At 46.3% G+C, this 14,471-nt stretch overlaps 1 protein-coding gene across 1 annotated transcript in view; it reads right to left on the minus strand.

Moving 5' to 3' along the window:
* Nucleotides 1-6,761: 6,761 nt before the first annotated feature.
* LOC148515350 (phospholipase A and acyltransferase 4-like) overlaps nt 6,762-14,471 on the minus strand; it is a 33,230-nt gene continuing 25,520 nt past the window's right edge. Inside the window, exons 3-4 of the mRNA XM_088480144.1 lie at nt 10,693-10,952; nt 6,762-6,869 (exon numbers count right to left, since the gene is read on the minus strand). Of these exons, the coding sequence (XP_088336270.1) occupies nt 6,762-6,869; nt 10,693-10,952 (368 nt within the window). The remainder of the gene's footprint in view (nt 6,870-10,692; nt 10,953-14,471) is intronic.

Genomic DNA, 14,471 nt, shown 5'->3' on the forward strand with positions numbered 1-14,471 from the left:
CTAGTTACTATCTGTATATTTTCATGTCTACTAAAATCCATATAAAACAACCAACTTTCCAATTTAAATCTGTTCCTGCTTCCACTTCTGTTTCCACCCCGGGTCCACAAAAATCCCAGTCCGTAACACTCTCTTTCTAGTGTCCTTCACTATTAACAACATCCCACTCTCCACAGTTCTACAAGCCTGTTGCCTTGATGATCCTTGATTCTACCCTCAGCGTTACTCTTCACATCCAACTCCTTAAATTATCATGTCCCTTTCTCTCTTTCGTATTTTAGACATCACTGGAACCCTTTAACCATATTCTTATTATCTCCCGCGTTGACTACTGCAACCTCCTACTATATGGCATTTGTCTCAACCATCTGTCAGTGCTACAATCTGTCCTAATTCTAGCAAGACTTAGAGGTAAATTTACTAAGAATCATGTTGGTCCCAGATTGCAATCACGGGGGTAAATTGCCATTTTTACAAACACGGTCATTTACTATGAAAAAAATGGTATTTTCTGTATCTTTAGAGGTGATCATGGCCGATTTTGAAGTTAAAATGCTCCCAAAAATACAAGTAAAAATGAATACACCATCGTCTGAACAGGGCAGTACTTTCCATAGACAGTAATACAACACAGGAATTTGCCAAAAATCGTGATTATAATCACGGGTGTAATAAAACCAAACTCATGTAAAAATAGAACTTACAAATAGACCCCTGAGCAGCGTGTCTAGCAGAAACATACACAGATCAGTGTGATTCGTGTATGTTTCTACCTTTTATTGTTAAATAAATTGTTTATTTTCTTTTAAAAAATGGGGTGCCCCCCCAAAAAAAAGCATAACCAGCCCCAGGCTCCGGAGGCAGTCCTGTTCTAAAAATACAGGGGGAAAAACGTGTAGGGTTCCCCTGTATTTTCAGAACCAGCACTGGGCTCCCAGAGCCAGTCCTCATTTTAAAAATAGGGGGAAAAAAATGGCATGGGGTTCCCCCTATTTTTAAAACCAGCACCGGACTCAATCCAGTCGGGTGTAATGCCACAGCCAAGGGACCCTTTCACCGGGTCTCCCCGGCCAAAGCATTAACACACCAAGCTAGTCAGCACAAGCCGTGGATCTCATAGGAGGTGGGGACCCACCAATAAAAGGGTCACCCTTCTCCTGAGCACTCCAGGCTTACGCTGAAGCCTGGGACTCTTCCCTACACTCCTGGCCAGTGGGTGCAGGGGTAATATTGTGAAAATTGGAATTATTCTATTATTTTTTTTACAGTGGAACTACAGGTACCAGTGTGCCTACCCTTTGGCAATTGTGGAACTACAAGTGCCAGCAGGCAGCCGGCACCCGTACCGCCACTGTAAAAATAATAGTACAAAAAAGACAATACACACACACACCGTAGAATTTGAAAGTTTATTACATGCCTAACACACTCACACATACTTACCTTCTGCCAGATGTTCGGTCCCCTTCTCCAAGTAGAATTCTCACATTTACCTGTGAATGCAAAATCCAATACTCACCTACCTCCTGGTGTTGCTCGGTCTCCTCCATTAGTCTCCACAGGTCAAATTCAATTACATGCATCTCTACCCTGGTCAATGACAGATACCACGTAGTTTCTGTCATTAGCCAGGTCCGCCAGCCAACCAGAGGCCACCCTAAAGTTAGCGGCCGCTGATTGGCTATAAACCTTGTGGCTGTCAATCAACAGACATGAGGGTCACAGCCAATCAGCAGCTGCTAACTGTAGGCTGGTGGTTATGCACAGGTTTGCATGCGCTCAATTCTAAATTGCCCAGTAGTTACTCAAGGCTGCTCAGCACAGTGTAATTAATAGCATGATCCATCCACAAAACATACTTGCATGCAACTGCAAAGCCCCAACGTGTGTAAAAGAAATAGAGGCATTGTTTCAGTTTGTAAAAGGAAACCAAGGTGTTTAATATATCCATGTATATGTCAACTTCTTTGAGACTCAAATACTCATTAATTCCCAGTAGTCTCTTGCTGCTCAACTACTGTGAGGCAGGACCAGAATCTCTCATAGGTATTAGTAAAGCTCAATGCTCTGAGGAAGTTACTAACATTTTTAGGCGGAGAAACGCGTTGACGTTGGACTGTCCGAATTAGGAATCTTACATTGAGCAGTGAGGAACACTTGTCTCTAAGGAGTTGTGTTAAATTGGTCCATACCACTCTCCCCATTGTATCCCTACACTGCAAGAATTAGTAAACAAACTAACTTTCAGCTCATGTTTTATTAGCTGTATATAATCAACTAGTTACATAATAACATTTATATGCAAGAGAAAAAAATTGGATGGCACACTAATCATTTGCCTTTTTCATGTTAAAGGATTGAAAGTGGGTCATTCAACAAGTGTGAATGCATATTAATGAATGATTTGGCCTGTCTGGATGAGTAAATTAACAGCTTTTATGTGGCAATTAACAATTCTTGCTTGCTCCAATTTATACCAACTAATTTGCAGAAAACATATGTGCTACTAATATTATTTGATCAGTGCTTTTTAAAGGCAAGTGATATCATTCATGTACCTATTAGGATAGTTTTTATCTGTGCAGTTTGACTTATACCGGCGGTGTATATTTCTATGTTTAGCTGTGTTATTATTTTTTTTAAATAAATCGTATTTAAGTGTTTGGCAGTGCCTTTATTACTTTCTTCCTGTTTGTAAATTTTGTGGGGTTTACAGCTCTATTTACTACAATCCGCATTTGTAATGCAGATTGTAGTGTGACATTATCGACTGAATTCGCATTGCGAATTCAGGCAATATCACAGGGATTTACTAAAAATCCCTTGCAGGGACAGAGCTTGCGAGAAAGCTCTGTCCCTGCGAATCCTCTCCGCATTTGAGTCACGATATTTTTGCAAAATAATACCGTGACTAGTGCCCCGCGCATGCGCCGACCGGCCACCGCTGCTACCCCCCGGCACTAAGCCCTGCCCATGACACTAAGACCTGCCCCGTCATTGAGGACCCCCCCACGACTCCCCCCTCCCTTAATAGCACTTACCTGCAGTCTTCGGTTCTCCGGTGATGTCTTCCATGCCTCCAGTCAGCTGATATCCTATGCTGCACTGGGACCCGATCACCTGATGACGGGGCCACAGTGCAGCATGGGAGACTAGCTGACCGGAGGGGAGTCATCACCGGAGCCCCGACCGCCGGTCCCTGGAATCAGGTAAGTACATTTGTTTTTACTATTTTTTTTTTTTTGTGTATCAGCTTGCGGTCTGTTTAGACCACACAGTTGATCACTGGGTCCGGCTCCGGGCTCTACTCTGCCTTTTAGAGCAGAGTAGGAGTCCGGTAACTGGGGGAGCCCCTGGATAACACCACCTCCAGGTGGCGCTATAATCACAGGGCTTTCCCCGGTATTTTTTTACAATTTATTTTTAGTAACTTTGGTCAGATCATATTTCCCATTACAATTATGGGAAATGCGATCTGATTACTAAAAATAAGTGATACTTAGGGGTTGGAGTAGAATTTGATGAATTCTACTCCAATTGCCCTGTAGTAACTGTAGGTGATACTAAAATAATGTGAAAAGGGTGTGAAAACACCCCTTTTCACTTTATTTTAGTAAAAATAATGTTAATAAATACAGCCCTTAGTCTTTCCCCTATTGTTTAATAGAGGCAGTAGTCATCACTGATATTTGCATCTGATTAAAATTGGTTAATTTGGGAGATTTTGCACCAGATTTGTCTTTTTTTTTCCGGTTTGTAACTTAGAGCTGGATACAATTACACGCGAAATCGGACGATTTCACGTTGTTGGCAAAATCAGCGTTCAGGTAGGCCAATTTTGCGGCCGATCTGACTATTTTTGCCTAAAAACTGGAGAAAACTTTTCTCCAGCTTAGAGAAGATGAAAAAACTAGCAAAATCCCTATTTTTGGCAAAAAATTTGGGGATTTCTTTTGGAACCCTTTGGACAGCCTCCCTAATGATACTTCACGACAATTTTTTTTCGTAAGTTGTGTATTTTGGCGAACAAAGACAGATAACATGTTGGTAAATTTTTTTTTGTTAATTATGTGTTTATTGTATTGGGTCTGGTATTTTGGGGGGCTGTAAGTATGCGCCAAGTGTTTTAAACTTCGCTTGTGGCTGGCATAGGAGTTTTTTAAAAACCATTAAAAAATGCCTGCGCCAGCCACGTGCTATGTTTAAAACACTTGGCTTATCCTTATGGCCCCCCGATATATCAGACCCAATACGTTAAATGCATTTTTCATTACATTTTTTTTTTCTCACCAAAATTTCAGCGGTCGTCTTTTGCTGAAGTATGCAACTTATAAAAATGTTTTGGTGTAAAGTATCATTAGGGGGGCTGTCCAAAGGGTTCTGAAAGAAACCCCCACATTTTTAGCCAAAAATAGATATTTTGCAATTTTTTTCTCCATATCTCAGATGGAGAAAAGTTTTCTCCATTGTTTTCTCCAAAAATCGGCAATAACTTATCACGGGTGCAATAATATCGCCGAAAATAATATTGCTGGTAATAGAATAAGGCCCTTAATTGGTTTAGCGGTGGGACCTACATCCGTGCCATGCCGGTTGTTTTTGGGCCAGTTTAAGAGAATCAGCTCCCTGGCCTCTTACAGCCATGGCAGGTTCCAGCTGTGTGCTTCCCCCCGGTGATTCCTGCCATTGCGATCAGGCGGACTACGGGCGAGTGTGCAACACTGCTGGGGAGTTATCCTTAGGACCAGCAGACCTGTGATGTCATTCATACAGCCCTGCCTATACAAACTCATTATGAGTACCCAACTGGGGCCAGAGTATCAGGCCTCCTGTCTGTGCTATAGCGTTACTTGTTCTATTTCTCCATGCACCGTCCTTGGCTTGTCTCCCAAACCTCTGTCTGTGACCCTGACCTTGGCTTGTATTGTTTTGCACCTCTGCTAGTCACCCTGACCTTGGCTTGTCCAACCATCCCTCTGCCTGTTGTTTCTGCACCATGCCTGCACTCCCACAGTCATCTCTAAGCAACAAAATCCACCCCGCTAGTGAATATCAGGGGATCTGCTATCCTCAATGCCTTGACTGTCAGTGTAAACCTGGTCTGACTGCATTCCATCGCTCTGCAATATAACACATTCCATAACTGCATTCCATAGCACTGAAATGTGTTATATTGTAGCTTTTTTTAAAAACAAAACACGATCTCTGGATAGCATTATGATCACTTATACCCCTTTCACATCGCTATTAGCGGGTCGCACTTAGACCCCTTTTCAGACTGGCGCCCGACCTGGCATTAATGCTAAGGAGCCGGCGCTTGGATATGATCCCCCTATGCAGTCAACGAGACCCGGGTCGCCTCGACCACCCCCGCAGCACTCGTCATATCCCCCCACATGGCAAGTCACAACCCCTGCGATGGCACACAATAGGCCCATCACAAATTACAGCTCCAGGCCCATGTGGACCTTAATCTGGCACTGTCAAGTGTTATATATATTTCAAATACTCCCAATTCGGATCCCAACTCCCTCCCTCTGCACTGTACAATCCCTTTGTAGCAAGTTTATATTGCAGGGGAAAAGACCAAGAAACAGTATAGTGTGTCTTGCAAATCTATCACTGGCTGTGGTCTGGAACTCTCTATGGGGCCTATTCATCAACACTAAAATAATGTTTTTAAGGACATTTTCCTTAATTAACACTATTTTAGTATTCATGGTTAAGTCCCTCTGTGTTAATTTCCACACTCCCATATGGGGATATGGAAATTATGGTATTCATCAAATTCCAAAAATTATGTATTTTCGGAATTTGATTGAGTTACTATCCACCACTGTGAGATGGCGAATAGTAGGTAAAACTTACCTGTGTCAGCGTGGGCAGGTCCCCTGGTGTCTTCCTCCGGCGCTCTGGTCCGTCCTCTGGCTCCGGTGGCTTCTCTGACATGTGTTCTCCCAGTAGAACACAATAAAGTTTAGAAAAAAAAGTTTTTTTTTTTTTTTTTTCTAATCTGTACTGTGTTCTACTGGGAGAACACGTGTCAGAGCAGCCACCGGAGCCGGAGGAGCTGCAGCGGGCAGGTAAGTTATGCGCAGATTTGCTGCTTCATTCAAGCCCGATGTCCATCCTCTAGAGTACAGAAACCCACGGCCTATATACTAGGGATTCCATTTATTTTCTATATTGAGGATTTACGTCACCCCTGTCTCCTGAGGTGGAACCATTTGATCTTGAAAACGAGATCTTGGGGTCTCAGTGGGCCATGAAGGGTGGTCAATCATTTGTCAAAGAATATAAAAGACTATCAAAACAGCTATCAGGAAAAACATGTACCTTGATCACCCACCTGTGAATGGGCATTAATGATTCCTATATTGTTTTTAGTTGTTGCTGAGTTGATACTTACAGTACATACAGTACCTCTCAATATTTTAAAAATCTAAATTCCACCCATGATCCATCTAAACAATGCCCAGATGTTCCCAACAAGGCTCAAGCACCAGTGAAGCCAGGCCAACTTTCTGGTAGACAACTTTCATTGTAATGTTGGAGAAATGGGACAGTAACCCTAAAAGTAGTGAGATTAGCACAGAAATATTTTTGTAGAAGAATCATTTATTATTGGGAGGATCATCTTGCTTGCAATCTTCTAATACAGTATTGCTAAAAAAACAAAAACTAACATGGCTTCTGATAATGGACCATACAAAATAATTTTTGTCAATAATGATGTAAGAGGCAACTGATGTCCAAAGGTCTCAGTGTTTCTGTCGGTTATTTCTCATAGCAGAAATTATGAAAGCAGCAACAGCCCCCACAACAACAATAGCTGTACCTACTTTAGCGTACATCTTTGCATTTTCCACGTGTGGGGTATAGAAGCAAAAGACATTTTAGCTTCTCACATTATACCAAGAATTGTGTTGTGTTATAGTTTGCGCAGTGGAATGTAGTTGTGATCTGATACACTGATCACAACTACAGTATTTGGACCAGTTGCAATGCTCCTACTGAGCGAGGACCACCTGGTTATGATAACACAACACACTAAATTATAGACCTAGCTAAACTATAGACCAAGCTGTAAAATGGCAAAGTTTCATAAGTGCAGAAAGTTTGGGGAAGGGGCCATATTAGGGTGGTGGAGGCTCAGAACAGCACATGCAGTGCATCAGAAAGCTGTGGCCAATGATTTTATTGCAATGGTTGTATCTGTATTTCTCATGCAAATATCAATTTCAAAGAATAAACGCATGCACCGTATTAACTTAAGTTGGGTACACACTATGCGATCCAACATACTATATATCATTCCGACACGGATCGCATAGTGTGTACACCCTATAACTTGTTATATGTATTTTAATTAATATATATATATACACAGTATATATACACAGTTAACACACACACTTTATTCTACACAACCAATAATACATGGAACCAGTGTGGTAACTAAGGTGGTGCGGCCAGTGCCAGCGCACAGAGCGCAGGATGCCCTGGGAAGAAACCAGCCACCCGCCACCGCAATCTTGTTTTGCCAGCCGCCCACTGCAATTTATGACACTAGCGTTGCACCCTGCTCTTTCAATGCAGTCCAGGGATCTGCGTCCTCCCTTTCTTTACTTTCGTTGCCAGTACGCGCATGCTGTTTGGCACCAGTCCTGGCAGATGGATCCCTGGGCCTATTACAGCGTAAGGCACTGGTACGGTGTCCAATATCGGCAGCCGGTGATATGCGGGATGCAGCGCAGAAGCTGTCAGGACACAGAGGTAGAACATAGGAGGAAGTGTGGCAGTCGTCAATAGCAAGTAAGCTGCTGTCTGAAACCCAGGAGTGGCACGGGCATCCAGAATGGTGAGGAGTGGGATTGGCATCTTTGAGACCCATCCCCACCCCAGACACAGTACCTTCTTTGCCAAGTGAGGAGCCGTTGGTATGTGCAGAAATGGATGTGTTGTTTCTTTCCCTGACTGTTGTAGCCCACCCTGTGCCAGGTACTAAGGGCCAGGGGCTGCCAACCCCACTATCTCCCATCCTTTTTCAATCCCCTACCACCCCCACTTTCTGCCACCCCGAGCCAGTCCCCATTATCTACCACCCTCCTTCTACCCTTACCAGTCACTCCACTATCTGCCAGTCCCAGCCAGACCCCATGATGGTCTTCATGGTGCGGCCACTGGCAGTTGAGTGCCGCTGGCCGCAGGAGCTCACCCCCCCCAGCTACTGTACAGCACTGCAGCCTTATATGGGGAGATGGAGGAGGCTACCCAGATGCCACTTCGGGGGAGGAGTTGATGCTGGGTGCCAACCTGGGCACATGTGCCAGCTACTGCCCATGCACACTTTCTAATGTTGCCCATCCGCAGTCTGTACTGTATAGTGCCCTAACTGCAGATTGTAATGAATTGTACTCAGGGCTAAACTATTATTCCCAGCATGCCCTGGCTGTCTGGGGGGGCAATGCTCTTTCTTGCACAGGGCACCAAAATATCTAGTTACGGCTCTGCATGGGACTCCTTCAGGGGAGCAGAGAGTGTATGATCATGCAGCTTATCAGACTTAAATAGAGGTGCATCAAGTATTGGTGTCTTTCGGGTTCTCATTGCGAATGTGCGAGATTACTGAAATCTTGTGGTAACTGTGCTCAATATGATTTAACTACTGTATTTGTCATTCCAAGAAGCTCACTAGACTGTGTTGGCATCAATTATATAACTTCATAGGTGCATCTATATACACTAAATTAATCAGTCGCCATGTTAATGAAGTCCATATGTACGCCTCCATTTTGAGAGAGATAGTACTAATCTATAGGATATTACCAAAGCCTTAAGACTATCAAGTCTGACGCCATTGTAATGAAGTCCAATATGGGTGGGAACTGAGTGACGACTGACTTGTGGTTGTGGGTGTGTCATGAGCATGTAGCAAAACCTCGGGGCTCGATTCAGACCCGCTCGCTAGATGCGTACACTTGCACCCAGCGTATGCAAATTCAGCAGAGGCAGATGATCGCACGGCAAGGCATTAGCACGCCCAATATGTCTTGGCGTGCGATCACGGTGTGTATGCAGACGCCCGCCAGCCTGTCTTAAGACGCCCACTAATGCACGTCATGTCCAGGAAGTGTATACAGCCATTGGTACAATCGGCGATCGCAGATTGTGGTTGACCATACCCTGCCGCAAGCACTGCGAGTGCATCAGTGTAAAAACCAACCAAGTGATGTGTAAAATAATGCTCTATGTTAATTATGCACACCTCTTAAATGGCGTTGAGACAGACAGACACGCCTGCATTTGCACCTCCACTCCCCCGTTTCCATAGACCAACCCTTATTGCCACCCACAAATGGCTTGTCCTGTCACTCAGTTTAGTGAACCGTCTAAATGCAGTGAGCAAACGCTTCCCAATTGCCTGGACTAGTTCACGCATGCGCACTGCGATGTGTGTTCATGCTCAGATTGCGAACTATCGGCAGCTACTAGCGAACGCAGCCTAGTGAGCGGGTCAGTGCAAGTCCTGCATACAGAGAAGGGAAGCCTGTTTCAAACAGATCACTTTCATCTAGCATGGGTCTGGTGCACGTACCAATTCTAATGGTGACGGTGGCACCCATTGACGTAAAATGAATGGGCGGCATGGCTTTCCTCTTGCATACACACCGAACCCCCACATTAGTCCCATGGGTTCTCGCAGTAACGTAAGTAAATCTAGATTCTACAGATGCCCGCCACTAAAGCCACTTTAAAAGCGACTCAGAATGAGACCCTTGGTCTTCAGGAAGAGGGAAAGAAATGTAGACACATGTGTGTAATACAGATCAAACTTGGGACCTGATTCAGACCCGCTCCCTAGGAAGCGTTCGCTCATAGCTGCCGATGGTTCGCATTGTTCGCATGCATACGCATCGCAGTGCGCGAACCGCAGTGAGAGATTGCATAGACTGCCCAGCGGAGTGAGTGGCAGGTTAAAGCCATTTGTAGGTGGTGATAGGGACTGGCTGCTAGAAAGGGGGAGTGGAGATGCGAATGCAGGCGTGCCTGAGCGTCTCAATGCCATGTCAGAGGCATGCATAAATTATAGGCAGCGTCATAGTACACATTACCTGGCTGGTTTTTACATTGAAGTGCTCGCAATGCTTGCGGTAGGGTATGGTCAGCCACAAGCGCTGCGATCGCATCCGATGATACCCGATGTACCGGTGATTGTATACACTTCCTGGAGATGACGTGTGCACAAGTGGGCGTCTTAAGATAGGCTGGTGGGCATCTGCATGAACTGAGCGATCGCACGCTAAGACATAGTGGGTGCACTAATGCCTTGCCAATGCGTTCGCCTGCCTTCCCAAATTTGCATATGCTGGGTGCTAGCGTACGCATCTAGCGAGCGGGTCTGAAAGAGGTCCTTGTTTCCATTGACCTGTTACACAAATTCATATAAAACATTAATTTAATAAAGGTAACATTTTCATCCAGCCAGATCACTTTGGCTCATTGTTGCAAATTGTGATGATGTGTAAATGACTGTAGATTATATAAATCTTAATGTAAGAACAAAAAATTATGTATTATTTCGTTTTTCAAAGCCAATGCCAAAAACAATGATGGATTCAGAAATAAAAGCAATCATACAGTAGTGTGATTCTCTCATCTGTATACATTATCCACTACCACATACTATACCTGATCACAGAAGCCTTCACCGTATCTCAGTTCTGTCGCAAAGTGTTCACAGTTGGCACTGGTGATGCTATAGGCCATCTTCTTCCCCACTTGCTCCCTAGCTGCTCGTACTATTTTTGTTGGTGGGTAGGGACTTCTCTTTTTGTCATCCTTGTTGTTGACCAAATAGATGCAGCCATTAGCAACACTCTCCAAAGGCTCTAATTTCACCACGGCTGTCTCTCCAAATGCAGAGGATACAGTGGACCAAACATCTTGATCTATGTAGATAAGGGGATAGTAATTGTATGTGTAGATAATGTACTTGAGCCTTAACTTGGTCTTTGGCAATGGTTAATTTTAACTTGGATTGATAGCCTTACCCCTGACAAGTTGTTAGTTTATCTCTCCTATGCATATAGATATACCCCTAGTGTAGAGCAATAGTGCACCCACCAATTAATATAGCAGCCTTCAGGGGAGCAATAACTATTCTACAGTGCACTAACTCATATAATGCGTGCACTGTAAAAGGAAAATACAGCGCCTCATTACGATGATTTCTGGCAGTCATACAGAGTTGGTGGAAAATGCCTAATGACACAATTTGTTATAAATTGCATCACTGGAATCAGAGCTGCCATCAGAGATTGTGGAGCCTGGGACTGAAAAATAGGCAGGGCCCCCCCTCTTGGGTGGGTGGGGGCAGTTTGTCAGAGGTGGGCATTGCTGTGGATGTGGGTGGAGCAGAGGTGGGGCATCAATTGGTGTGTAAACCAGTTTAAAAAAATTATCAAAGTTTGGGCTGTGGGGACGGGTGTTAACTAGAAATGAGCAGTTCGGATTCTGTGGAATACGAACCGCTCCGAACATAGGGGATCCGAGTCCACCCGAACCCTGTTCGGGTGTTCCCTGCCTGACTCGGATCCCCGTTCGGGGCCAAGCGGCGGTCGCCTGATGTCGGATTCTTGCTAGAGTATATGGGGGCCTGCTAATAGAGGGGACTATTACTGGGGGGGCATACTACAGGGGGCCTGCTACTAGGGGGCCTACTACTGGGGGGGCATACTACATGGGGCCTGCTACTGGGGGGGCATACTACTGGGGGCCTGCTAATGGGGGGCATACTACTGGGGGGGCATACTACTGGGGGCCTGCTTATGGGGCCTTACTATTGGGGGGCATACTACTGGGGGCCAGCTAATGGGGGGCATACTACTGGGGGGGCATACTACTGGGGGCCTGTTTATGGGGGCATACTACTGGGGGGGCATACTACTGGGGGCCTGCTTATGGGGGCATACTACTGGGGGGCATACTATTGGGGGCCAGCTAATGGGGGCATACTACTGGGGGGCATACTACTGGGGGCCTGCTTATGGGGGCATACTACTGGGGGCCAGCTAATGGGGGGCATACTACTGGTGGGGCATACTACTGGGGTCTGCTTATGGGGACATACTACTGGGGGGCATACTACTAGGGGCCAGCTAATGGGGGGCATACTACTGGGGGCCTGCTAATGGGGGGCATACTACTGGGGGCCTGCTAATGGGGGGCATACTACTGGGGGGGCATACTACTGTGGGTCTGCTAGTGGGGGGCATACTACTGGGGGGCATACTACTGGGGGCCTGCTAATGGGAGGCATACTACTGGGGGGGGCATACTACTGTGGGTCTGCTAATGGTGGGCATACTACTGGGGGGCATACTACTACTGGGGGCACTGCATAAGGGGCCCTACTACTAAGGGGACTGCATAGGGGCCACCACTACTGGGGGCATTGTGTAAGGGACACCACTGCTGGGGGCATTGTGTAAGGGACACTATTGCTGTGGGTATTGTATAAGGGGCATTACTACTGTGGGCTTTGTGTATAAGGGTCACTACTGTGGGCATTGTGTAAAAGGGTCACTACTGTGGGCATTGTGTAAAATGGTCTCTACTGAGGTTAATAATACTCTAGAAAGAAAAAAAAGACCAATTTATGTTATTTTAGCTTTTTTTGTCAATTTTTGAAAAAAAATCCAAATCCAAATCCAAGTCCAAAGCCAGTCACCACAGTTTTGCAAATCCAAACCCAAAGCCGGACAACGAATTAGAACCAAATCCAAATCCGGCAAAAATGTTCTGGCACTCATCCCTAGTGTTAACATGCCAATCTATAATATAGAGGTGAGGGTGAGAAAGCAGGGTGAGAGTGTGAGAATGGGGTGAGGGTGTGTTTGTGTATGGTGAGGGTATGAGAGCGGGGTGAAAGTGTGAGAGTAGGGTGAGGGTGGGAAAGCAGGGTGAGGGTGGGAAAGCAGAGTGAGGGTGTGAGAGCAGTAATCTCTGTGTCTGGTCTGTCTCCACCACAGGAATATATGGATGGGAAGTGGGATCCCCTGCAGCCTCTCCTGCTCTTGCCCATTTGAGCACTTCCTCTTCACCATTGCATGGCAGTGCTTGTAGATAGCTTTTTCCCTCCCTCTTTCCCCCAGCTGCTCTCTTCCCAACCCACCCTCCCCTCACTGGCTGGTGGTTGCTGGACTGCGGCTCCTGCTCCAAGTACGTCACTGCCACTCACAGTCGCCCGGACAGAGAGAGGGGCCCAAGAGCCAGGTGGCAGCGACATATTGAATTTGGTGCTGCTCGCGAGTTAATTGGTGCTCGCGAACTGGCAGCCAATCAGGAGCCGCTGCTGTAGCCGGCACCACTTTCAAAATACTGATGGAGCTTGTCCACTCCGCTGCCATGCAGGCCCCCTTTCTGTCAAGCCCAGGACTCTATTCCCGGCAGTCTCCCCCTGATGGTGGCCCTCATTGGAATCCTTGCAATTCATACTGTAAGTAGGTAGGTAACAGTTGTAGTGATAGATACTTTGGGAAAAATTTACTAAGCGGCGGGTTCTAAACCCTTGCGGTTTCACAGCAGATTCTAAACCCTGGCAGTTTAGTGGTGACTTGGCGGCGGTTTCTAAATGACACCAAAATTGCTGCCTAATAATTTTAGCCCTAACCCTGTTTTGACAGCAGTTTTGGCCTAAAGGTGCGTACACACTAGACGATGTGTGTACCCAGCGGCAGGGCTGGTTCTATGATTACGCATGGTACGCGGCCGCGTAGGGTGCCACATAGTCAAGGGCGCCACGGCCGTGACCATGCTGATTTATAAACAATAGCCAGCAGCAGAGGCTGACCGCAGGCAGACTGTTGTCACTGTGACACAGCTGCACCGTGATCCTAATGGGCGGCCGTCCAATGGCTTTTATAGGGCGGCCGCCGCAGGCCCGACTAACACTCCCGGTAACTCCTCCCCCGTGTGTGGCGCCTCCCCCGGCTGCTCATGACATATTAATTACTGAGCCTGATGACGCTGCAGTGCGATTACGCACAACGCTGCGCCTGCCTCCTTCGTCTTCCCGGGGATCCACTACCAATATAACTTGAGGGGACGCGCCAAGAGATGGAGAGGGGCCAATAGGGAATACTATTCTCCCCCGTGTGGCTTAACCCCCCAGGGACATGGCCATCACTTAATAGCGCCCCATTGCTAAAAGCTGCCCTGGTGGTCTAGTGGGGGTGTGGCGACAACCATGCCCCCACTGCCGGAGGCCTCCCTTAGGGAGCTGCCTTACCTGTCCCCAATGCGACTGGCTGCGGCTCTACCTCTGTGCTGGATCCACTATTAAGGGGCTAGCCGCGGCCACCTAAGAGGAGGCAGAAGAGCAGAAGGAGGCAAGGGAAGTTGCTGTAGTGTAAGCCCAAGCAGCAAGCATAGCAGCAGTACCACCAGTGTCCGCTCTGCAGACTGCA

This window comes from Taudactylus pleione, unplaced genomic scaffold, assembly GCF_031769625.1.
Source record: "Taudactylus pleione unplaced genomic scaffold, aTauple2 ptg000250l, whole genome shotgun sequence".
NCBI classification, from domain to species: Eukaryota; Metazoa; Chordata; class Amphibia; order Anura; family Myobatrachidae; genus Taudactylus; species Taudactylus pleione.